The following is a 24,536-nucleotide window of genomic DNA, read 5'->3' as shown; positions in this document are numbered from 1 at the left end:
CAGGGGCACAGCAGCGTTCCCTGTTCCCTGCCTGGGGTGAGCCTGTGCCCGCTGCCCGCCCCGGGGCTGGCAGGGCTCCTTCCCTCCCTGCTGGGGCTGACCCGCTCCCTTCTGTGTGCCAGGGGCACCATGGTGAAGCTGGACATCCACACGCTGGCCCATCACCTGAAGCAGGAGCGGCTGTACGTGAGCTCGGAGAAGCAGCTGATCCAGCGGCTCAACGCCGACGTGCTGAAGACGGCGGAGCGGCTGTACCGCACGGCCTGGATCTCCAAGCAGCAGCGCATCAACCTGGACAGGCTCATCATCACCAGGTACTGCACAGCCCGCCCTGCTGCCACCTGCACCCATCCTCACGGCCTGCGGGCCTTTGCTATACTGGCCAGAAAAATAGTGAGGCTGTAAAGCAAACCCCAGCTGGGGAATCTTACACCGAAACTTACTTGTTGGCCATAGAAACAATTATTTTTTAATACCTGTGTTTGTTTTGCTTCTGTTCATGAGAGCAAACTATCCAGAATTTGCAAATAATTTGTAGCAACTCTCTGGAAAGACTTTTTTCCTGTGTGGCAGCCTGGTTGATAGATAGATCAAGTGGCATCTCTTAGCAAGTTTGTTTACTTAGGAGTTACTTAAAGTGTTTCAATGTTTTCCTTTAAAGTGCTGAAGCTTCTCCTGCTGAATGTTGCCAGCACGCAAAAATCCTGGAGGACACACAGTTTGTGGATGGGTACAAGCAGTTGGGATTCCAGGAGACCGCTTACGGAGAATTCCTGAACAGACTGAGGGAGAACCCCAGGCTTATTGCGTCCTGCCTGGTTGCTGGAGAGAAGCTCAGCCAGGACAACACCCAGAGTGTCATTCACACAGTGTTCACCTCCATTTACGGCAACTGCATCATGCAGGAGGACGAGAGCTACCTGCTGCAGGTGCTCCGGTACCTGATCGAGTTTGAGCTGAAGGAAAGCGACAACCCCAGGCGGCTGCTGAGACGAGGCACCTGTGCCTTCAGCATCTTGTTCAAGCTTTTCTCTGAAGGACTCTTTTCTGCAAAACTTTTTCTTACTGCTACCTTACATGAGCCAATCATGCAGCTTCTGGTTGAAGATGAAGACCACCTGGAAACCGATGCAAACAAGTTAATTGAGAGATTCTCCCCAGTACAGCAGGAAAAGTTATTTGGAGAGAAAGGCACAGAAAAGTTCAAGCAGAGAGTCCAAGAGATGGTTGACTCCAACGAGGCCAAGCTGGTGACCCTGGTCAACAAATTCATTGGCTATCTCAAACAAAACACGTACTGTTTTCCTCACAGCTTGAGGTGGATTGTGTCGCAGATGTACAAAACGCTGTCGTGTGTGGACAGGCTGGAGGTTGGCGAGGTCAGAGCCATGTGCACAGATCTCCTCCTGGCCTGTTTCATCTGCCCTGCCATCGTCAACCCCGAGCAGTACGGCATCATTTCTGATGCTCCTATCAATGAGGTGGCAAGATTTAATCTGATGCAGGTATGATTCACAGTAAGGCACTCTTAAAAATACATAAATGGCTTTTTTCTTCCCTCTAGAACTGATGCTACTACACTGAAAGTGAAGGTACCGTCTCTCCTACTTATAAAATGAATGCTAACGAAATATTTGTGTTAATTGTTGCTGAAAAGGCAGGCTCCAAAGTTTATCTGTTTGCTTAAAATAGTGGCTTGGAAAAATTGACAGCATGTATTCCTGTATCCCTTAGAAGAATTGAAAATATCCTTTATAAAAGCTGTTTTTAAGGGATGGAAGCTAAGGCATAAAAATGACTAGAAGATGAATTCTGGAATATGTAAAAAAGAGTGTTATGCTGTTCTTGGTAATGTTAAATATTATATGAGGTATTGGAAAAAATAATGAAATACTTTGCTGAAAACCCCTTGTTGTCTGGCAGTAATGTCCAGTGCTCTACTTGGAGCGTTCCCCAGCCCTCATGACCAGTTTTTGTCATTATGCAAACACTTGAACAATTTAATGATATTACATAGAGGAGTCATCTGAAGGTGTTGAGCAACACTTGTCTCACTGAGGATGTTCCTCCACGTGAGGAACAAAACCTGCTTTTTACTGTTGTCTATAAAGTGGGCAGGGAGTGATTCTTACAGTGCAATCATGCTGGTGAATTTTGCTCAGTGTTTGTCTAAAATCCAGCAGCAATCCTCTCCTGTGTCACTGCTCACGTGCTGTAGCAGAGCAGTTGGCAGCTCTTTGAATTGAGGATTGCTTTGCAGTTGGAGATGAATAAGGGATATGTGCTCTGAAATAAGAGTTATCCCTCCTGCTATTTCTCCTTAGTAAAATATATGCAGCCTTTGAAAATCTCTAGGTTTAGATGACCTAGATTCAACTCTCAATTCTGACGTGTTGCAAAAACAAAGCATGCTTTGTTCCTGGGAGGGGGAAGTATGATGGTCACAGCCTACTGTGTGTGCACATTTTCTTGTTAAAGGCAATGACTGCTTTTTTTCCTAAAGCTTCTTGCATTTTTGTCTTCCCTGAAAGCAAGCACAAATCTCTGTCCACTCAATCAGAAGTATTCCTTGGAGTATTAAATGAAAAAGGATTTAGAATGCAGGAGGTTTTTCGAATATTTTTTATAATCAGGTCCATCATGGTATGAAAGGCTTATTCTGTGTACTTCTTTTTAATTTCAGGTTGGGAGACTTCTGCAGCAGCTGGCAATGACAGGCTCTGAGGAGGGAGATCCACGTATGAAGAGCAACCTGGCTAAATTTGACAAAGTAAGAATCCAGGCTGAAAAAATCCAATACGTCATCATCCTTCTGCAGCCTCCTTTCTCAGACTTTGCAAAGGACTTACTAAGTGTTTCATTTCCAAGTTACATGTAATCAAAAGCAGATTAAATCCTGCACAAAGCTGGGAAAAAAATATCTTGACTACTGGAATTAAGGGTTGCGGGTCCTTGCTTCTACTCTGACCTAATACTTCTTAAAAGAAAATATTTTTTTAAATTAAATTAAATGGTATTTTCAACAGAGCACTGTAAATGTTCAAGGCCAGGTTGGACAGGGCTTGGAATAACCTGGTCTAGTGGAAAGTGTCCCTGCCCATGACAGGGGCTTGGCACTGGATGGTCTTTAAGGTTCTTCCAACCCAAACCACTCTGTGATTCTGTGAAACACTGAATTACTGTATTTGGTTTTTCCACTGAACCTAACAAAACACTTTGATCTGAAAACAGCCTTAGTATAATGTCTGTTGTAACACCAAGTCATTTCTTAGAGCAAGTAACTTCTCTTTCTTTTTTGCATAGTTTTTCTTTTTTTATTCAGCTTTTGCTGTTAGTGTGGGTCATCCTAGCCATAGAGCGCTTACCTTTATCGGAGCAACAGTGGAGCCCACGGCCTTTGACAGATTGTCAAGTGTTTAAAAACCTGTTGGCATCCTCGGTAACCTTGTATCTGTCCAGGTTTTGGTAATGCTAGTTGTTACACAGTCACCCCGCAAAGCCACACGTTTATTGTACAAGTAACTCGGATTTGAAAGTGATGTTGTTGCTTCTGTGTTTCATTTTCAGTCTGTGCCCAGCAGATTCTTCAGGAGGGGCCAGTTCATTGCCTTTTTTTTTCCCCTTAAATTGTAAGAGGACACTTAAGTAGGTAACACTTTGGAATGCAGGAAAGGAACGAAGGAAATGCTAAAAGTAACTGCACACTTTCCTTGCTTGCTTTTCAGTGACCTTAAAATATCTGCCATTTTATCCCAAGATTCCAGAAGTAGGAAGCGAAACTTAAATTATCCTGTAAACCACTTAACTCCTGTCCTGAGTTTCGTTCCAAACTCTAGGGATGGTGTCTCATTCACACTGCCTGCTGTCTCTCAGAGCTGCGTTGCTGCTTTCCTGGACGTGGTGATCGACGGGCGCGCGGTCGAGACTCCCCCGATGTCGGCCGTGAACCTGCTGGAGGGGCTGAGCCGCACCGTGGTGTACATGACCTACAGCCAGCTCACTGCCCTGGTAATGCCTCCTGCTCCTGGAAAGGGCCACTGTCAGCCTGCTCCCTTATGTTCCACCTGGGCAAAAGCAGGCTGGTTTGCACTGCAGCTCTTACCCAGACGACTGTCCGTGTTTAGGTCGGCTTCATGCGGAACGTGATGTCAAGCGATCAACTTAAGGAAGATCGGATGGCTTTGGAAAACTTGCTGGCAAATTTACCCCAGAACAAACCAGGGAAAAGCAGCAGCCTTGAAATGACTCCATATAACACCCCCCAGCTTTCTCCTGCAACTACTCCAGCTAACAAAAAAAACCGACTGCCCATAGGTAAGGAGAGCGCGCGGGGCTCTCCTGTGATTTCTGACTCCTTGGGCACTTCTCTGCCATTTTCTCAGTCATCTCTTGGGCCTACTCTTCACCTACACCTTCAGTTCCTACTTTTTCTGTATAGATGGTGAAGAATTTTTCTTAAACCAGAATTTTTCTTAAAAATTTTTCTTAAGGTAACTTCCTTAGTGTCTAATGCAAGTGTGGTGAATGACCTTCATCACTCCTGCCTGAACTGGAGAAAAATTCTGGAGTGGTTGGTAGTGGTAATGGTGGTGGTTGGCAGTGATAATAGAGGGACGTTTTGAAGGTGGGAAGCAGATCTAGGGGGAAAATTGCTTAGGAAAGTAGTAAGATGGAAGCAGAGGCATTTAATCAGTGGGATAGAATAAGTTTAACATTTTTGTTAGAGAGCAAATGGAGGGTGAACAAGCAGGAGCAGGACTTTCAGAGTATGTGCTGAGAAGAGAAGGTTTGTCCTTTCTCCATTCCTTGCCTGCTGTAATTCCAACTGTCAGTATTCTGGAATGCAATTTTTGTTTTTTCAATAGGATTTCTGGCTCTAGATTTTTTGCATATTAATAATACTTTCTTTTGAAACAGGAAGTGTGGTACTCTTCTTCAGTGTATATTTATGTGAATATGTCCACGTGGGATATTTTTGTTTGAGAGATTTGGTGTTGGTGTGTAAAAGGATGAAAATATACAGAGGCCAATAAGTGGCTAAAAAACCCAAAAAACCACCCCCAAAACAAACGTGTCCCATGTTGGTTGAACTCTGCTTTTGAATGGTTCTGGTCTTACACCTCTAAAGTGGTGGCACTTTACAGCATTTATCTTATGGTATAAAATAGCTTTTGCTCAAATTTTTTGTTTCTTTTGTTTCATTTTAATGCTTTCGAACTCCAGGACAGCAGTTGGCAGCGATTACTGCCTGGGATACCTCTGCTACCAATCTGTCAGCTCACATAACTCTAGTAACCCCTTTTGGTGGGTAATGCCCTCTTTCCATTCTTCTGTGAAACTTTGACTCGTGTCACATAACTCAGCGTGCCTTTGGCCCACCCTGGCAATTTCCCTTGGCAGATTTCTGCAGTGTATGAACTCATGTTGTGTACATGTGGGATTCAAAAACCCCTCTGTGAGATAATCAGAATTTGGCTGCCACTTCTGCACACTTGCCTTGTTTTCCTTGGGTCAAATAAAGTAGCAATTGGTGTCATGCTGCCATTCTTAGAAACCTTAATTTCATGTGGGTGTTTTTACTTCTGTGGAGCCACGTCTGGGAATCTGAGGCCAGTTGAAAAGGGGACATAAGAGTGGCAAAGTAATCAGAGTAAACCACCCGATGTTGTATTGTGTGTCTGGGTTTGAGACACCTGTTAGAATAAGATTTCCTACTTCTTAGGAGAAAAAGCCTTTTAAACAAATTAATTAGAGTTTTAAACCACAGAAACCTAGACCTTTTTTAGTAATAAACTTAATTTTCTCATATACTGTATAAAAGGTCTTTCTGTGATTGGAATAGGCTGAATTGCTGTAGGCAAACAGGTCACAGTGTACCTTGTTTTTTTACTTCTCAACTTTTATGTTGAAAGTGTCCTTTTCCACAGGGCAGTACTCAAGTTTAAACACCAGTTCTATCTCTCAAAAGTTTAATAACACTTTGATTTTGAAAATTTCCTTAGTGTGTATTGCTAGTTAAAACATTACAGTTCTGTATTTCCGTTGTATTTTCTTTTTTTCCTGCTTAAACAAGGAGGAAAAGCTTTCTAATGTGGATATTTTGGAATATTTTCTTAGCCACTCGAAGCAGAAGTAGATCAAACATGCTAATGGACCAGCATGGAGATCATGAAGGATCCTCCCAGGAGACCATTCCAGAAGTTCAGCCAGAAGAAGTGCTGGTGATTTCTTTGGGGACAGGTCCACAGATTACTCCAGGAATGATGTCAGAAAATGAGGTATCCAGAAATGATGACATCTCAGATGTTTTGAACCGTGCAGCCTCTGTCTTCTCTAATAGCACAGCAGGGAGATTGCAGAGCTGGAATAGGAATTAAAATCCTTACTCTGTGTTCCTGAGCTTGGGGGTTGTAGCTTTCAAACTGGCCTTTGTTAGGTGGGTTTGTTCCCTCACTTAAGAAGCTTAAGAGCAAACCTGGGCTCTTGTTTCTGAGCTTTAAGAAACTGCTGTGTCTGTGCATGCCCTGTGCTTTGGGTCCAGGGACACAGGTGAATGGCAGAACTGGAGCACTGATCCTGACGCTTTTGGCAGCTCAGGAAAGGCACAGGCCCAGGTTCTTGTGAGGGCAGAGCTGAGCTCACAGTGCCATCAGTGCCTGCAGACTGTTCCTGGGCCAGGGCTGGTGTTCCAGCCTTTTCTTTCTCCAGCTGTAGCACAGCTACTGCTTCCAGCTTTGCTCCCTGCCTGGTGGTTGGGATTATCTCCTCTGGCAGCCTCATGCAGATCCTTTCCCTACTGCTCTGCTCCGGGGTGTGATGAGGGAGCTGTGGCTCCCTTGTTATCAGGACATTCCTCATGTCCACGGGGTCCCTTGTTATCAGGACATTCCTCATGTCCACGGGGTGGTTCCTTGCTTTCTCCCCAGGCTCTGACTTGGGAGGTTGCTGTCTTTTCTCTGACAGAATGTTAGAAATTTGATTGTCCCATTAACAATACAAAAACATGTCTCCGATGTTTTATTTGCTGTTTAATTATCTGAAAAACAGATGATTTTAACGAAGTCTTGTTCCTTTCTCCCACCCTCCAGGTGTTAAATATGCAGCTTGCAGATGGCGGGCAAGGAGATGTCCCCATCGACGAGAACAAGCTCCATGGTAAACCTGATAAAACCTTGCGCTTTTCCCTCTGCAGTGATAATCTGGAAGGAATATCTGAAGGTGAAGGGCTGCTTAAATCTAAAAGAAGTTGTGTTACTCTGTTGGTTTTTTTCCCCCCTTAACTGTAAAAACAAGGTGTGTTAAATACAGCATCTAGACTTTGCTGTTTTGAAGACTGTGCTATTTCACTCTGAGAGCCTGTCTTCTTTCTTAGTTGTTCAGAGAATAAAGCCTGGAGCTAAATTCTGACCTACAAAGGCATAACTGAATCTGAGAGTTAGGAAAAAGAAGACTAAGTGTGTTTAGAAAGAGAATATAGAGGGGTTTTTTGTGTGGTTTTTTTTTTTTTAACTTAAGTGCAGTACTAGTACTAGTTATTAAGATAATCTAACTTAGCTCTAAACTTGAACTTCTCAGACTTGTTTTTCATCCTGTTCTAATTAGTTTCAGAATAGTCAGAATAGTTTCTGCACAACTCCTTTATATGAACCTCAGACATAACAAAGCACAGCTGTCTGTGGGGTGGAAGAGGTTTGGACACATAAATTTTGCATTATTTTGTATAACTTCCATAACTTCATTTTTGCTGTCTGTCTGCTCAAAATAAGAAAACAAAAGAAACAAATGAACAAGTAAATAAATTAAAGACAAAGACTTTATTGGCTTTTAAGTTGCAGCTAAGTACAGTAGCAGTGAGATTCAATATTTTGTGTTGGAACTGCTACTTCATTTCTTGTAATCTTCCTAGTGAGTCTTTGTGTCCTGAATTGTTAACGCTGTATATTTAGGAACTGTTATTCAAATGAGTTTCAAAGTAAAATCTGTTTTTGCAGGCCCTTCCAATCGCTCCAACTCTGTGTCCTCCCTGGACCTGGAGGGGGAGTCGGTGTCGGAGCTGGGCGCGGGCCCCTCTGGCAGCAACGGCGTTGAGGCTCTGCAGCTGCTGGAGCACGAGCAAGGCAGGTGCCAGTTCTCTTACAGGTGCCTGGGCTGCTGGAGATGCTAAAGCCAAAGCCTTTGTGGAAAGAGGTTGCAAATTTGACAAATTCAAGGAAAAAAAAGTAGACGTTTTCCTTGTGCTGTTGCTCTTGTATTTATTGGTGGTTTTGGTTTGGTTTGGTGTTTTTTTCTCCCCAGGAAATATTCTTGTAGTCTGTTGTTAGGAAAAGGGAATTGCCTGGAATTTTGAGACTTAAGTCCTTTATAGGAAACTGTAAAGTTTTGCTTATCAAGCTCTTCCCTTCAGGAATAGAGTGATCTGGATTGGAGTAGTCTGGAAGTATCTGGATAATTTTCTGTTTAATGTCCATTTGTCAAACGCTGAACAGGTTGCCTGGAGGTTGTGGTGTCTCCAGCCTAGAGATGCTCAAAATATGACTGGACATGACCATGAGCAACCTGGTGTCCTTGACCAGGGCAGGGTGGTTGGGCTGGAATGAACCCTGGAGGCCTCAGGTTTTCTGTGATCCTGTTCCTCTACAGGAATTGTATCAGTATCTTTGTAGCACTACCTTTCATTTATTTTTTCTGTCAATTTAGTTGACAGATTATCATGTGTACTTCCAGATTTTTCTTCTTACGTCTCAAATGTTTTTTCAGGCAGCATTTCCTGAATAGTGTAATAGTGCTTTACAGGCCTTCCTTTAAACCACTGCCTTACCTGACAGAATTAGGGGCCTGTTTGTTTGGGATTTTTTTCCTAATGTACTCTTACAGGCTTTCAATCTGAAATAATTGGAGAAGCCTTTCAGAAAATCAAGAACTGTTTATTTTTCCACAGCCACAACTCAGGATAACCTGGATGACAAGCTCCGTAAGTTTGAAATCCGTGACATGATGGGTTTGACTGATGACAGAGATATTTCAGAAACTGTGAGTGAAACCTGGAGCACAGATGTCTTGGGAAGTGACTTTGACCCCAACATCGACGAGGACCGGCTGCAGGAAATCGCAGGTAACGGGTGTGCTCTGGGTAGGTCCTGTGCAGCTCTGGAACCTGAGGCTGCAGAGCCCTCCTCCTCCTCCTCCTCCTCCTCCTCCTCCTCCCTTCCTCAACAGGCGCATTTCCACGGATTCAACTGGAGATTTGCTCTAGGAGAATTTTTGTGTGCATGACCTGGACTGTACTTAGTTACTTGTTTCTTTTCAACGTTGTGTTTCCTGATTGCTTTATCAGGGACACTTAAGATGTGTTCTGACTTTTCTCTCTAGAGCTGACTCCCCAAGCCCAGCTCTAGCCATACGCTCCGGCTTTACTTTTGCAGGTGCAGCTGCAGAGAACATGCTAGGCAGCTTGCTGTGTTTGCCAGGTTCAGGATCCGTGTTGCTTGATCCCTGCACAGGTTCAACCATATCAGAAACCACAAGTGAGGCGTGGAGTGTGGAAGTATTACCAAGTGATTCAGGTCAGAATCGGGCAGTTTTTGCGTATTTCTTTAGCATGATTCTAAGACTCTTCCAGAGGCATAGAATGCAAAACAACAGCCTCTTCCTCTTCCTCTTTCTTCAAGAAATTACTGTCCTAGGCTTAAGTTAGTTTTTGCGAATGCTTCCAGGATTAAAAGGACAAAATGCTCCTAGGCAGAAAGAAGATGGAAAGCATTGGGAGAGACTTCTGTTACTTAAGAAATTCTTAAGGTCTGAAGGGGAAGAGAAGGGTTTTCAAAGGAAACTTGTGTTTGTGTTCCTTCCCTGTGGTAGGCACTATCCAGGACCATGCTTTACTTTGGTTAGTGAAGATGTGACTGTATCCTCTTGTCTAAGACATACAACAATTAAACCAGTAAACACTCCTGCATGCCTGTGCAGACAGAGCATTGCTGTCTGTGCAGAGTCCTGCCTTCTGTACCAAAGGATAGAAGAAAACTCTTGCTGAAGTGGTTGAGTTCCCTTGAAACTTGATACACTAAATCACCCCCCACCCCTTCCTTCTGCTTGTGAATGTTTTGGGAGCATGGCATTGAGTAATGATACTTTCTCTCTCTACTGTCCATTGTGTCCCTTTTGTAGAAGCTCCAGATTTAAAACAGGAGGAAAGACTCCAAGAGCTGGAGAGCTGCTCTGGGCTGGGTAGCACGTCTGATGACACAGATGTGAGGGAGGTCAGCTCTCGGCCCAGCACCCCCGGCCTGAGCGTTGTGTCAGGTGTGTGCAACTGTCTCTGCCAGTGCTGCTCCATCACAGCATGGCCAGCACTCACTTTGCTGCACGTGCTTTATTTATACATCACTTCACTCATAAAACAATTTCCTGCACTCCTTCTGGAATTTTCCAAGCTGTGATTCTTTGTTCACCTCACAGAAGAAATAAAAAAGGCAGCAGAGAGGTGGATGTTCTGTGCTACAGTAGCAGTGGTTAGCAGAAGAGTGTTGCTTTGGAAGAAACTCCAAACTTTCTTGCATTTAAAACAACTTGTTTTATTTAAATAAATCATAGCTCTAGTTCTTCATTTTCTGCAAAGTATGTAAAAGGTGGAGTGTCTTTCTAATGCCTCTTGTCAGAGTGTATTCATGGCTATGGTAATACTTTTGAAGATGTAGAGCAAAAATAAACTGTGATTTTATGAGTATAGAAATTTGTAGTGTGTGTAGGTGCTACTGTGAGTTGGAACTTGATTACTCACTGTCCACCAAACACTTTAACATCCTCAGGATTTTGCTTCCTTGCTCTTTGAAAGGCTATTACAGATGCTTCTTTTGTTATGTGTAAGGTATTAGTGCAACATCTGAAGATATTCCTAACAAGATTGAGGATCTCAGGTCTGAATGTAGCTCTGACTTTGGGGGAAAAGATTCTGTAACAAGTCCTGACATGGATGAAACAGCCCATGGTAAGTTACTTATCTGGAATCTCTGATAAAAGCAAGTGACATTTATGGAATCCTTAAATTTTACAATTTCTCCCCAATTTCAATGTGCTAGTGACTAAGCTTCATACTTTCCTTATTTGCCAGTACTGTATTTGTTTGGCAAAGAGGCTCCAGTGCTTTGCAGTACTAGAGCTTGAGTACTAGATCTAAGATCCCTAATTCAGTTTGATTACATTGACTGTCCTCTTGTGTTTTGGAACTGGGCTGCTCCTCAAGAACTCCCCATTTTTTGTGATGTAACTCTTTGATCATTTCAAGGGACTGTAGAGATCTTTCCATACAGGAATATCTTTACAAATACTTTGCAGTGTAAGTTTTGTAAACCTTTGTTGCTGAAGTCTGTTTTTCCAGTGTCTCTCATGTTGGGGGCCGTTTTGGTACGGCACTAACTTTGTTCTTTCTCTATTTCAGGAGCTAGTCAGTTGACATCTCCTCCTTCTCAGACAGATTCTTTGCTTGCATTGTTTGACCCTCTGTCCTCAAATGAGGGTGAGTTATCAAGATTAAGCTTTGTTTTAAAAATAGGCATTTTCAATGCTTCTATGTTAGTACCAGGTCATCAGGTAATTTGGAATAATATTAAAAGAAATGTGTGTGGCTTCTTTTCTGCTTGTGACCACAGGTGTATCAGCTGTAGTAAGGCCTAAAGTGCACTATGCAAGACCCTCTCATCCACCTCCAGATCCACCCATCCTGGAAGGAGCCGTGGGGGGTAACGAGGCCCGATTGCCAAACTTTGGGTCCCACGCTTTGATCCCGACAGACCTGGAAGCCTTCAAGCAGAGACATTCCTACCCGGAGAGGCTGGTCCGCAGCAGGAGCTCAGACATCGTGTCCTCAGTCCGGAGGCCCATGAGTGATCCTGGGTGGAACAGGCGTGCTGGGACTGAGGACAGGGAGCTGCCCATGGCCTCCAGCAGCACCGGGGCAGCGGTGCTGGCGGCCGCCTCTCAGTCGTCATCTTCATCTCCCAGCAAGGACTCCTCCAGGGGAGAGGTGAGGCTTCCGTTTATCATTTTATTTTTGTCTCTCATGCCCACTTTAACAACGCATCTAATGCCAGAAAGTTGGAATTAAATGTCTTTAGCTAAGGAATTACAACACACTTTTGTTATCCTTTAAACGTTGGCCAGTAATGTTTTATAAGATAAAGGTGCAGATGTTCAGAGTGGCTTAAATGGATCTGGCTTTTCTTAAATTTACTGGATGAGGTTTACTGGTGGTACTTCAGAAACAGATTCATTGTAGTGTTGAATTGCTGCAGCAGCCTGAAATTAATTTTCTTTAAAAAAGATATAAGTGAAATCTAGGGTTCTTTGTGGCTATGGGTTTGCATTTGCAGGATGTCTTCTTTAGGAGAGATATTTCTGACTGAATGTGCTCTTTGTGCTCTGCTGTAGTTCTGTTTTTACAGTCAGTGTAGCAAAATCTGATGTGAAGGAGAAATTTTCTCTTTACACTTGATTTGGTAAATGCTCAAATGTAGACTCTGCCCCTCTGCAGATTGAGGAACGGAAAGACAGTGATGATGAGAAGTCTGACAGGAACAAGCCCTGGTGGAGGAAACGCTTTGCATCTGCCATGCCCAAAGGTAGGATCATGTCTCTGGGTTTGGTACTTCAGTCAGAGTTCACACTGCCTTTATAATCTCTTTGGTCACCTTTATGGTTCAAGTATAAATAAATATGTAAATAAAAATGGGAAGCTACCTGACTCCCTTGGCTAGTAGCTCCCTGAGTGTGCTGTACCTGGAAGGCAAAACTGTTCTGCCTGACCTCAGGTCTGTTAAAGGTGGAGCTGGCTATGGGTGATGACAGTACAGTTCTGCTCTGCCCCATGGATAAGCTTATGCTTTTATGGAAGTTGATTTGATGAAAATTTTCTGCATTTGCCCCTTCCTTAAAGTTTCTGTTATTTGGCCATTATCTCAGAGTAGTCTTTGATGAGGTACCTTGCATTTTCAGCTCCTATTCCATTTAGGAAGAAAGAAAAACAAGAAAAAGACAAAGATGACATGGTGCCTGACAGATATGCAGCGCTTCAAGGTATGTGAATAACATCATCATAGTAATTTTCTCTCAGAGTGTGCCTCCTGGAGCTCCAGAGTGCCCACCAGGTAGCTATTGACAGACAGGTACATGCTGTTGTAGTTCGTGTTCAGAACTGACATTTTGAATAAGAAAATGGATAAAGATTTCCTGACTTTGAAGGCTGTTTTTAAGTTGTCACATGTCTGTGTATGTAGTGGATTCTCAACTCAAGTCCTCACTTTTCCCCTGCCCTCATTATAGAGCTCCTGTCCTTGTCACAGCTGAGCTGTAAGGATAGCTGTACACACTGTCCTGTAATAGTTACTTAAGTGTTAAATTAAACATGGCTTGAACCTGGGTGTTTGTTTTCTGTTTGCCTGATCCTTTATTGAAGTCTTCAAATACCCAAGAGCCATTTGTGTATGTAGTATAAATGTGCTGAGGATCTGCTCAGGATCTGACTTCATTTGTTCACTTTGATTGTACTGTTTGTTTTCTGATTTGCTTCAGACTTTATTAGTGCATTTGAATTTGGGCTGCACAGGACACAAGCACCTCTTTGTTTGATCTGGCTGAAAACAAATGTGTAGGCTAAAGTTTTTTTATTTGCTTTCAGCTGGCCCAACACCAGGGTAACTCCTGTTGTTTTTTATGGTCCTTTCAGATGATCCCAGCCCAAGGCTCAGTGCACAGGCACAAGCTGCTGAGGACATTCTGGACAAATACAGGAATGCAATCAAGAGAACGAGTCCCAGTGAAGGAGCCATCGTGAACTACGACAGTGCAGGTGAGAACCTGGCTTTTGTAATCACCACCTACATAGTTTCTGCTCCTTAAAGATAAAGAAACTTTGGTATTCTAGACCAATGTGAGCTCTGAACAAGGAATGTTTTGTCAAATAATCTGTGGGACAGTCCCTCAGAGGCCGGGAATGAAATCAGTATTCCCAAGGACAGCTCTTTCGTATTGCCATTGAGGGAGCTGGGTGTTGATAGCACATCTCCTACCAGTTTTTTGTTTTCTTTTAAATGACACTGAAGAAGTGCCTTCCAAAACTTTTGCAATTTCTTCTAGGTTGTATGTTTTAATGTGCATTTTTTCATAGATCCAGAACAAGCTGGTTTATTTGCTGTCTCCATTCCCTCCCTGACCTTAGAATAACAAGCAGAAAATTAATCTGGTTTCTTCTTCTGATTCCTCTCTTGAGGTGTAACGTGTTTTTTGTTTCACAGAGGCAATTGGGGATGGTGAGAGCATGCACGACTCCCCACGGGATGAGGCTCTGCAGAACATGTCTGCAGACGACCTCCCAGACTCTGCAAGTCAAGTAGCACAGCCACAAGGTTCTGCTTTCTCCTATAGGTAAATACATTTGCAGGTTTCATCTTACCCACAAAGTAGAATTAAAAGCTGAAGCTGTGTGACTGGTTCCCACAAGAATCTTAATAGAGATTCATTGTAAACTTTTATGTGCTTTTAGTTTTAAGTATCTCAAACGGTCATATTTCCACTGATGAGGGAGGGTGTTGTAACCATAGAGGACAGAGCAATTCAGTGTTTAAGACAATCCCTTTGAAAATCATGCTGTATCAAAAGAACAGATATTCTGAAGTCTTGACAATGTTGTATATTAAAATGACGTTAAATAACTTCTAGGCAGTATTAAATAAAAAAGGAAGTAAAGACTTCTTACTGAAGAAGCAGACCTCTCATCAACTGTGTTAAGAAAATATTTTTCCTCTTTAAGGGATGCAAAGAAGAAACTGAGATTGGCTCTTTGTTCAGCAGATTCTGTTGCCCTCCCAATGCTGACACATTCAACGAGGAATGGTCTCCCAGACCACACAGACCCTGAAGGTACAGGCTCTTTGCATTGTGTGTGTCTCTCCTTGTCCCCATGTAATGGCACTTGTTCTGCACCGTTTATGGTCCCTTCTCTTTGCCATAAATATTGAGGGCACAGGCTGCCTTTTGCCTCCAGAATGTTTTCATTCTTACTCCACAGACAAACTGCCATCTTAGCCTGCTCCAAGATTTTTTTGTAATGAAGTATCACGGCTAGAGTGCAGGCAGAGCCTAGAGCTATAGAATAGACTCTGAAAATACATGTGCTGTTGGGAGTTGTGCCACTTCAGTGATTTACTGGGTCTTTATGTTGACTTGGTATAAATGTGTTGTGTTGTATCCTTTCATTCACTCTGGGTTTATTTGCAGGCAGGTGAGTATGTCACCTTATGTGGTCCTCTTCACATTTCAGAATGGTTCTAAATACTAGATAAGATAGTGATATGGAAGCTTATCCTCTGATAGCTGGAAAATTCAAAAAGGCTTATTAAATTGTTTTAAAATAACATTTATTCCCTAACGTACAGAAGTTCTGTTTTAGACCATGAATGTGTTTCCCATATTCAGAGATAGTTTATTTTCATCATGCCTACGTTTCTTTTCCTTATGTTATGGTTTGACACTGGCACAATGCAAGCGCCTTATGAAAATTGTACTTTCCTAAATAATTGTTGAGAGATGTGATTAGGAACAGAGCAGAGCAGGCTTAAGCTTAATAACAAAAGAAAAAACTTTATTAAACTACTACTACTATAAAAAACACAGACACTACATCTAGGATGAAGACTCTTTAAACACTCTTCTTCCTCTCACTCAATTTCTAAACAAAACAACAGTGAGACACTACCCAGGATTCCTGATTAAGTTGCCACCCTTTAGGTAATCAATATTTTTCCTTTGTTCTTTATTAGATAATGAAATTGTGTGCTTCTTGAAAGTTCAGCTGGCTGAAGCCATCAACCTGCAGGACAAGAACCTGATGGCGCAGCTGCAGGAGACGATGCGCTGCGTGAGCCGCTTCGACAACCGCACCTGCCGCAAGCTGCTGGCCTCCATCGCAGAGGACTACAGGTACCTTGTCCAGTGCCTCAGCAGCAGCGGGCTCCCACATTCATGTCTTTATTCACCAGCAGATTGGGAAGATCCCTTTTGGTTTAAATTGTACTTTACCAAACCAGGTTATTGCATCTCGGCTTCTCCCACAAAAGGATGCAATTGTCTCACCCCGTGAGGCAAACTTAGGAATTCAGGCATTGTTTTGTTTTAAAAGCAACAAGTGGAAGAATCCTGTGCAGCACGACTCAATGGTTTGTAAAGCTGTTAGCCTCTGTCTTTTTTGTGAATCTGATGTAGAGCTCTTTGCTTTAGGAAAAGAGCTCCATATATCGCTTACTTAACGCGCTGTCGCCAAGGCCTGCAGACGACACAGGCGCACCTGGAGAGGCTCTTGCAGAGAGTCCTGAGAGATAAAGAGGTGGCCAACAGATACTTCACTACAGTCTGTGTGAGGTTACTGCTGGAGAGCAAGGAAAAGAAAATAAGGGAGTTCATTCAAGGTAAGATTAATGCACACCAAAGTCTTTATAGTCCTTTACTCTGTATTTAGATGCTGACTTGTGTTAATGTTTTAAAATATGTCTTTTGATCTGAGGAGTAGATTCCTAAAATGATTTTAATTTCAGATGGTGAATTAATGGCTGAACAGACACATTACTGTGACTTTACAGTATGTTGTGGCAGCTAAGCTGTGGTAATTGTCTGCATTTTTCATGGGCTAAGAGAATGAATGTAATTTGACCTTACTTGGCCAAAAAAGTTGTGCTAAATCACATTATCTGCCCCATGGCAGAAGCATGAATATTATTAATTATTTTATATCTACTGATACACGATAAATTAAGTTGCAGCATTCAGTTCCTAGTCCAGAACCTATGGCTGCACCTTAGAATATATGGGGGATAGTAATAGTGTGAATCAAGTGAATCAAAGATTCAAAAACATCACAGCATAAGAGACAGTGGCACCAGGAAACTCAAAACAGCCTCTTGTACCAAACTGGTTCTATGTTCTCTGTGCACATATCTGACTAAATGAAGCACATAAGGAATTTGGAGTCAGTTCTTGTTCCTGGAGCATATAGTGCTGCACATTAAATGTGCCTGAAAAACATATCAGAAATAATATTTTTTTACTTGAGAGTATGTTCTTTCTCTTGCTTCTTTTTATCAGATTTCCAGAAACTCACGGCAGCAGATGATAAGACGGCCCAAGTAGAGGATTTTCTCCAGTTCCTGTACGGGGCTATGGCCCAGGATGCCATCTGGCAGAATGCCAGTGAGGAGCAGCTCCAGGATGCACAATTAGCCATAGAGCGCAGTGTGATGAATCGCATTTTCAAACTCGCCTTCTACCCGAATCAGGATGGAGATATTTTGCGTGACCAGTAAGTTAATGGAATTCAAAGGACTTGTTTTCGCTTTTGCAGTTGGTGCAGTGGAAGCTGTGCAGCCCTCCTGCCACAGACTTGTCTGAGTCAGCCACACAAATTCGTGTTTTCGTTCAGAACATTTTGTAAAAGAACGAGGAAGGGCTTTAGCATCATTTGCAAATGTGTTTGCAACTAACTGCTAGAACAGAAAAAAAAAGTTGGAAGTGTGATAATTTGGGGTACAGACTGTCAGGTCTGCAAGTGTGTGCGCTGAGAGAATGATCAAAACCTGGTTCAGGACTGGACCTGGTCCATTTTCTGGTTTCACTCAGTATTTTCCATGCATTTGGGGATCCTGTGGTTTAGAACAGATGCTGTTGGGATGCTCTAGAGGACGTGTGGTTGTTCTTGGCTGCACAGAACAATCCTCTGCATCTTCACTGACCTGGTGTCCATCATCTCTAGGGCCACATTCCTGAAGATCTTTCTTGTCCTATCAAACATGAAGCAAGTTTCCTCAGCTGGCTGGCTGCTGCTGACTTTTCACTCTTGTTTTTTGTGTTTCAGGGTCCTTCACGAGCACATACAGAGGTTGTCCAAAGTAGTGACTGCAAACCACAAGGCACTTCAGATACCTGAGGTAACAACTCTTTTCCTTTCCTTCTGTACGTGTGTTGGGGTTTGGACTGGGATTGGGATGGGGAGAGGATTGTTCTGTTTTACACTTAGTAGGGTTGCTTTGCTGCCTGTGACAGCTGAAATATCCTTCAGGAAAATACACTGTGCCCATGCTGCGGCTGTACCCAGCCTCAGCTTCTCTGGGCAACCTGTGCCAGGGCCTCACCATCCTCACAGGGAAGAATTTCTTCCATATATGTAACTTAAATCTCCCCTCCTTGAGTTTGAATTCACCTTGCCTTAAAGCTTCCCATTTCTCCAAAACCTGTGAGCCTCTGGTGCTTGAGCTCCTCTGCTCCACAGCAGTGGAGGCCAACGAGGAGTGGCTGGCTTTCCTCAGGTGTATCTGCGGGAGGCGCCGTGGCCGTCGGCGCAGTCCGAGATCCGCACGATAAGTGCTTACAAAACCCCCCGGGACAAGGTGCAGTGTATCCTGAGGATGTGCTCCACCATCATGAACCTGCTCAGTCTGGCCAACGAGGATTCGGTACCTGGGGCAGATGATTTTGTTCCTGTTCTGGTCTTCGTTCTCATAAAGGTGAGTTCTTTTGCAGAGATCACAAAGCCCAGTTAATTCCTGTAATAAACTGGCAAATTTAGGAGGAGAGATAATGCCTGTGGGTCACGGGGAGCTGGCCAGGCTCAAACCCAGATCTGATTCAGCAGGGTTTGAGTAGGAATGCCAGAAATGTGGTCAGAGTTACAGTTTTTGAACGCAAGCAAACTTTGCATTTGGAACCAAGAAAATTGGGGTGCAGATGCTGTGTGTGGAGTAGAGTTTGTCTGAGGTATGTCCACCAGCATCTGTCATTTGTGCCTGCTTCATGCTGTCCTCAGGACCAAGATCCAGACCAGAGCTGACTTGGGTTGTGTTGCTGGTCTTTCTTGACATGAGTGGAGAATGGTCTGACGTGTAAGATGCTGAAACAACAGGCTTTACCTGTGTTGAGGTCCTGATGACCTTCACAGACTGTGGCAGTTCCCCTTCTTTCTCCTGGCCTGCTAGTCATTTTTCCTTGTTGGAAAAATGTTCCTTTCGTCAAACCTGATGCCTTCTGAGCGTGTGAAGTGGGGCTGGTGAGGATAAACAGTCCCTACCCTGCAGGCAGGTTACCTACTCTGTAGGATGAGGATCACTGCACAAAGGGAATTGTGTTTCTGTTCTGTATCTGGCGGTGCTTGTTGATGTTGGGCTTTGCAAACAAGCTGTATCTCTCTTCTCCCACCCCAGGCAAACCCCCCTTGCCTGCTGTCCACTGTGCAGTACATCAGCAGTTTCTATGCCAACTGTTTGTCTGGAGAGGAGTCCTACTGGTGGATGCAGTTCACGGCAGCCGTGGAGTTCATCAAAACTATCGATGATCGCAAGTAGCTCTCACACAGCACAGGCAGACTGAGCAGGAGAGGAGTTTCTAAGAATGTACAACAGCTGCAAAAGCTGAAGAAAAGACTTTCCTTGTAAAATACTGTACAGAATTGAGGCATTTTAAAACACACCTTTACTAATCTATTAATTTAACAGATTTTCCTCTTCTCTTTGGGTTGCGTTTTTCTCCCCTCTAGATACTGGCACTGCAAAAGGGACCACAGTTTTCAGGTATTTTGGAACCTCAAAACATTCAGAAAATTCTTCATGCTTTCTCCACCACCCCTCTTCCTGAATTCTTATTCACATGAATAATTCACTTCATTTAATTTCTAACAGAAAACTGAAACAAGAGGAAACAGGGCAGCCACGTAGTAAACTTTCTAGTTGAGTACACCTTTTATTAAGAAAACACCAGCCACACTGGAAGTTTGTAGTAGCTGACATCAGTTATTGGTTATATTTCACCTAAATTTAAAATCTGAGAGGACAGTGTAAATATTATATAACTATATTTAATGCATTGCAAGTATCTTTGGACTTACTATCCTTTGAATAAACAAGCAGAATCCTCTCTGACCTCTTAACAGGTTGTGACCTACCATGTTTTGGTGACAAAAGGACTTCCTCAAAAGGCTAAGATTTAAAAAGGGCAAACTGAACTATTTATTAAGATGTAATTACTGAAATTTCTAAAACTGGAATTTATAATAGTGCTTATTAGCTAGCTGAACACTTCTTGGCTAGGGCATTAGGGTGTTACAGAGGTTTGGATATGTAGAGGAGAGGGACTGTAAGTTACAATAGAAAAGTCTAATATAAAAAGGAGAAATAAAATTCCTTACTGTAATATTTTTTCTGAGCTATTGTGTATACTGTACAAACCCCAAACAGAGATCCTTAACAGAACCTTGGGCTGTAATATATATTTTGATTAGTGACATTAAATACATATGCCAGGGGGTTCAGTGAATGTTTTTACTAAATGTTCTTCGTGTTGTCTGCTATGCAGCAGTGCAAGTTTTACTGTTCATAAAAGATATTTTAAAATAATATAACACTGTTCTTTATGAAACATATCATGACATCAGTTCAGGGTGTTTTATAGATTTCTCAGCCCGCCTTCCCCTTAAACTGACAGTTATCAATTTCAAGAGATTTTTATGCACAACCCCACATGGGTTTTTCATGAGTGAAGTGGTCTGGGGCATGGCCAGTGGGTGTTGGCTGTATATAAGCACTCGCTGCTCTCTTTCAGCTTCAATACAGTGAAAAAGGACAGCGAGCACTGAACTTTTCCATGTCAGTATTATTTCTTGCTCTTTCCAGAGTGTTCATTGCACTTCTGACTGAGGGATGTGGTAAGACTTGGTGTCTGTGAGTGGTAAAGAAAACAAAATCTTTCTCACATTCTTTTCAAAACACGATTGGTTCGTTTTGTGTGTGTGTGCATTTTAATGATTAAAACCTGTAAGCAACTAGTATTGGGAAAATCATGTGGTCAATTGGAATTAGAGCAATTTATGTAAAGTACGGAGTGCTTGATTTGGCTGTGCTACTTGTCAAGGCATAATCAGGAAACTTACTTTTTAGGGCTCTCAGATATAACTCAATCAAGCAGTTTTGCCAAACTAATCACAGGTGAGAAGGTGGGATGGTAACATTTTCCTTATAGTCTTTCTCCTCTATTAGAGACTCGATTGTGTGGAGGAGCAATACTCAGTCAAAACAGAATTCTTCTGATCTGCCTTACTCGGTGTCTCAGTCTGTGTGGCATTGCAATATTCTGGTTATTTAGCCTTGATGGGTTTTTGGTGCTGAACATGTAATTCAATATTGCAAGCACAGCCCTGCAGCAAAGCACAACTATGCCCTTGAAGATATGGCCAGATCATATCAAAAAGCAATATCAGTTCATTTCTATTGAAGTGTCCTGTAATATGTAATTATTACTTGAATATCTGAGATGTTAAGACTGATGTGTGAAAGTTCTGCAGTTGGGTGTTGGTTGAGGAGAGTATTTGTAGGATCCCTGAAGAAGGCACAAGGACACAGGAGGTGGTGGTCACCCTCCGTGTTGCCCCTCTGTGCTGGCCTGGCTCACAGGGTTTGGTCAGCATCATCAGGGCTTTCAGGTTCACTCTCCTTTATGGAAGGGGCAGGAACCATTTCCTTCACAGCTTTCATCACTTGGTTTCTCTGCATAGAAAAGTACTTAAAAGAACTGGAGTAATTTTTTTTAATGTTAGTTATTTTAGAACCAGTAGGTGTTTCAGTGAGCCCCAGGTGAGCTGAGAGTTTTTGTAGCAAGATGGTCCTTTGCTTCTTTTTTCCAGCCTACTCTGAAGGTCCTTTATATAGTCTTGATAGGTGTAGTTAGAGAATTAGGCTTTCCAAAGAATTTAAAACCTGCCTGTAACGTCCTTTTACTGTTTTCCCCCGGAGTCCCGTAATGTTTTGTTTTAAAATGCTAAATTCCGTGTCTAGGAAGTGATGTTGTTAGGTTTGATGTGCAATAGCCAAGGTGAAAAGACACTGCATAAAGGACCAAAAGTACCAGAACTGCGGCCAAAAGGTGCCAGCCACAGGCCTGTTGCTGTAATCCTGGTGCTTTCTGTGAATTAAACTGCTTCAGCCACTGGAGGAGGAATGGAACTTTTTGGGCAAATTGGAGCAGGGAAGGGTCCTCAGTAACAGGTCACAGTGTGGGCTTCAGGCTTGGCCGTTTTCTCAGCGCCCATCTTGGCACGTTCTGAGGAGCTGCCACGTTAAACAATGGCATGTCTGTGCCTGGGAATGCTACTGAGGTGCTGGTTTCCTTTTTGGGTAGAGGAGGGGAAGGAAAGGGCTGGGGGTTTCATCTCTAGGAGATTCCTTTGTGCTCCTAAGTGAGAGATTTCTCTTTAAACCTTTTTAAAATCCTCTTTAAGGAGAATCAGAATGTGTCTGGCCTGTCAAGGATTTGAGTTTAAAAGTTTTTGTTTTGAAGACCTTTTACTACCAAATGCTGAATGTAACTGCCATAAACTTCAGGAAAAAAAAGCCACGAACACGATGCTGTTTCCTGTGGGTGAGTCTGGTGAGCACAGTGTTGGTTTGTATTGCTTGAAAATGTTCTTGTTCTGTTAAGCCAGATTCTCACAGAACTGGAGAACTCACTGCCATGGGAATGGGGTGGGGGAAGGGGGTAGGAGAGGGGGCAGAGCTGCTGGCAGCAGAGCTGTGTGTTGGCACGAGTGAGTCAGTGTGCCTGGAGAGCTGGAGCAGCAGAAGGCAGTGGGGACGGAGGGGGAAGGATGCTCGGTCTGGGTACAGCTGGGGACGTGGTTGAGCCTGTACTACTTGAGAATTAACCTCTGCTGAGTTAGTAGTGTGTGTTCTGTACCTTTTAATTGTGCTTTACCTCTACTGAAAAGCTTTGTACTGCCTCTCCTCTTTGGTAAAGCCTTTATAAATCTAAATTAACGAGCTTGCACAATCTTGTATACAAGGAACCCCATCTTGTCTCTTAACGTGATTATTAATGTATTATTCTGTAAAAACTGATTAAAAGGAGAGCAGTTTAACCGCCTGGCTTTCACGTTTCTGCCTTGTTCCAGTGCCATCAGCAGTTGTGCTGGGATGGCCGTGCAAGTGTGAGCACTTCCACTAACTGTGTGGTTTGTGTTGGGCATTGCTGCTCTGCTCCATCCCCACACCACACAGGGAAGGGACATTGGCAAAAAAGAACCAAAATCCAGTAAAGGTGGGAGGAAACTCTGCTGCACTGACTGCTTGACACAGAGCTCTTCAGTTACTATTTTGAATCTGCAGCTTGGCTCTTCTAGTAGCTTGAGAGGAAAGAAATAGCTCCGCCTGCAGCAGGACTGTGCCTGTCCCTCTGCTGGCTGCTGTTCGGTGTCTTGTTGAGAATGCTGAAGTCCAAAAGTATTATGTTTGGCGTCTTTTTTCTTAGGAAACGTTCATTTTTCCTGACGAGACAGGAGCATTTCTTCAGCTGCCGTGCACCCCACCCGGTCCCGCTGCTGGGCGGGGCGGGCGCGGCCGGTGCCGCCGTGAGCTCGGTCCCCGCAGCGTTATTGACCTTGATTCTCTCTCATTTGCATCCAGCATTTTTCATCCTCTGGAATATGGTGTTTGGGGACCTTTCCATCATTAAGTGGATTTACAGCAATTTCCTTATGTGTTTTCTCCAAGGGATTCTGTTATGAGAGGCACATTAAATCTCCATTAATACCTCATTATCCGACTGATAAGATTACCATGATAATGAGGCAGAAATTCTAATTGTTTCACTTCTTATTGTGCCTTTCATTAAATCATATACCTGGAAGTTGCTGTCAGAGAGGGGATCTCCAGCCTGCAGAGCCTGGGAGGTGACCTGGTCCTGTGCATCCTGGTTCTGTCCCATGGTATTGAGGGATCCTGGGGTGTGCTGGCCTTTTCTCCTGGGCTCCTGTGCCTCCTGCCACGGCCTCTCCTCCATGGCCATGCTACCAGAAGGCCTTCCAGCGGCCCCAGGGCCCTTGGCAGCCTGCGCTGGGAGCATGGATTTGGAGACACTTCGTTCCAGTGGCCCCGTGAGCTGCCTGCTCCTGAGGGTGGTTAAGCACAGGGGTGTGCAGCCTCTGTCGGAGCTGTTACAGCCCATCAGGTCAATGATCCATGAACTAAAAAGTCTCTAAGAAAGAGCAATTATTGTCTATCATGTGTCAAAGGCGCCCGTATTGACCCCGAGAGATGGAGCCATTATGGCCTGTTGAGGCAGCGATCCATGAAGGGTTCCTGGGAGCCGAGGTCTGGACCGAGGTGAGGGGGCAGGGAGGGCTCGGGGCAGCACGGGCTGCTCCAGCTGCCGTGTCCTGCCATGGGCAGCCTGGAGCCAGGCTGAGGCGGGGATGGCTCTGCTGGCCCCCAGGGCTCCCCAGGGATGTCCCCAGCTCCTGCTCCCCTGGTGCCTGCACAGGGCTTCCCTGTGACCAGCAGGACAGCCATCCTCACCAGGAAACACCCGAGAGCCCTGCTTGGCACTGGGTGCAGCCCTGGGTGCAGCAGGCCGCCCCTGCCCTCAGCCTGGTCCCCAGGCCCAGCTCACGGGGCACAGGAGCCCGCGGGGGATGGCACCTCCCGTCCCTGCCGGGGGTCCCCAGCACTCCCAGTGCC

The 24,536-nt window shown here is 43.9% G+C and overlaps 1 protein-coding gene across 2 annotated transcripts; it reads left to right on the top strand.

Annotated features, from left to right (window-relative positions):
- Positions 1-122: 122 nt before the first annotated feature.
- GAPVD1 (GTPase activating protein and VPS9 domains 1) lies at positions 123-22,939 on the top strand. Of its 2 annotated transcripts, XM_068210877.1 has the most exons (26): positions 123-314; positions 662-1,505; positions 2,684-2,770; positions 3,874-4,008; positions 4,125-4,314; positions 5,224-5,304; positions 6,118-6,278; positions 7,089-7,218; positions 7,992-8,117; positions 8,939-9,112; positions 9,423-9,563; positions 10,168-10,302; positions 10,868-10,987; positions 11,438-11,515; positions 11,649-12,022; positions 12,530-12,617; positions 12,991-13,071; positions 13,721-13,843; positions 14,289-14,418; positions 14,804-14,913; positions 15,813-15,972; positions 16,270-16,457; positions 17,131-17,344; positions 17,897-17,969; positions 18,348-18,545; positions 19,239-22,939. In XM_068210877.1, exons 1-26 carry the CDS (start codon positions 130-132, stop codon positions 19,377-19,379), a joined length of 4,467 nt encoding a protein of 1,488 aa, XP_068066978.1. In that variant the 5' UTR covers positions 123-129; the 3' UTR covers positions 19,380-22,939. The 2 variants fall into 2 exon arrangements, with proteins under 2 accessions (XP_068066978.1, XP_068066979.1); XM_068210878.1 differs by lacking the exon at positions 5,224-5,304.
- Positions 22,940-24,536: the final 1,597 nt, after the last annotated feature.

Source organism: Anomalospiza imberbis, chromosome 21 (genome assembly GCF_031753505.1).
Source record: "Anomalospiza imberbis isolate Cuckoo-Finch-1a 21T00152 chromosome 21, ASM3175350v1, whole genome shotgun sequence".
NCBI classification, from domain to species: Eukaryota; Metazoa; Chordata; class Aves; order Passeriformes; family Viduidae; genus Anomalospiza; species Anomalospiza imberbis.
The sequence above is the reverse complement of the archived record's forward strand: the minus strand, read 5'-3'. Positions and strand labels throughout refer to the sequence as shown.

Coding starts and splice junctions, on each gene's coding strand:
- GAPVD1 (XM_068210877.1), top strand. CDS start 130: ATGGTGAAGCTGGACATCCACACGCTGGCCCATCACCTGAAGCAGGAG. Junction 2,771..3,873: donor ACCTGGCTAAATTTGACAAA/GTAAGAATCCAG, acceptor GCTGTCTCTCAG/AGCTGCGTTGCTGCTTTCCT. Junction 15,973..16,269: donor TCCATCGCAGAGGACTACAG/GTACCTTGTCCA, acceptor TCTTTGCTTTAG/GAAAAGAGCTCCATATATCG.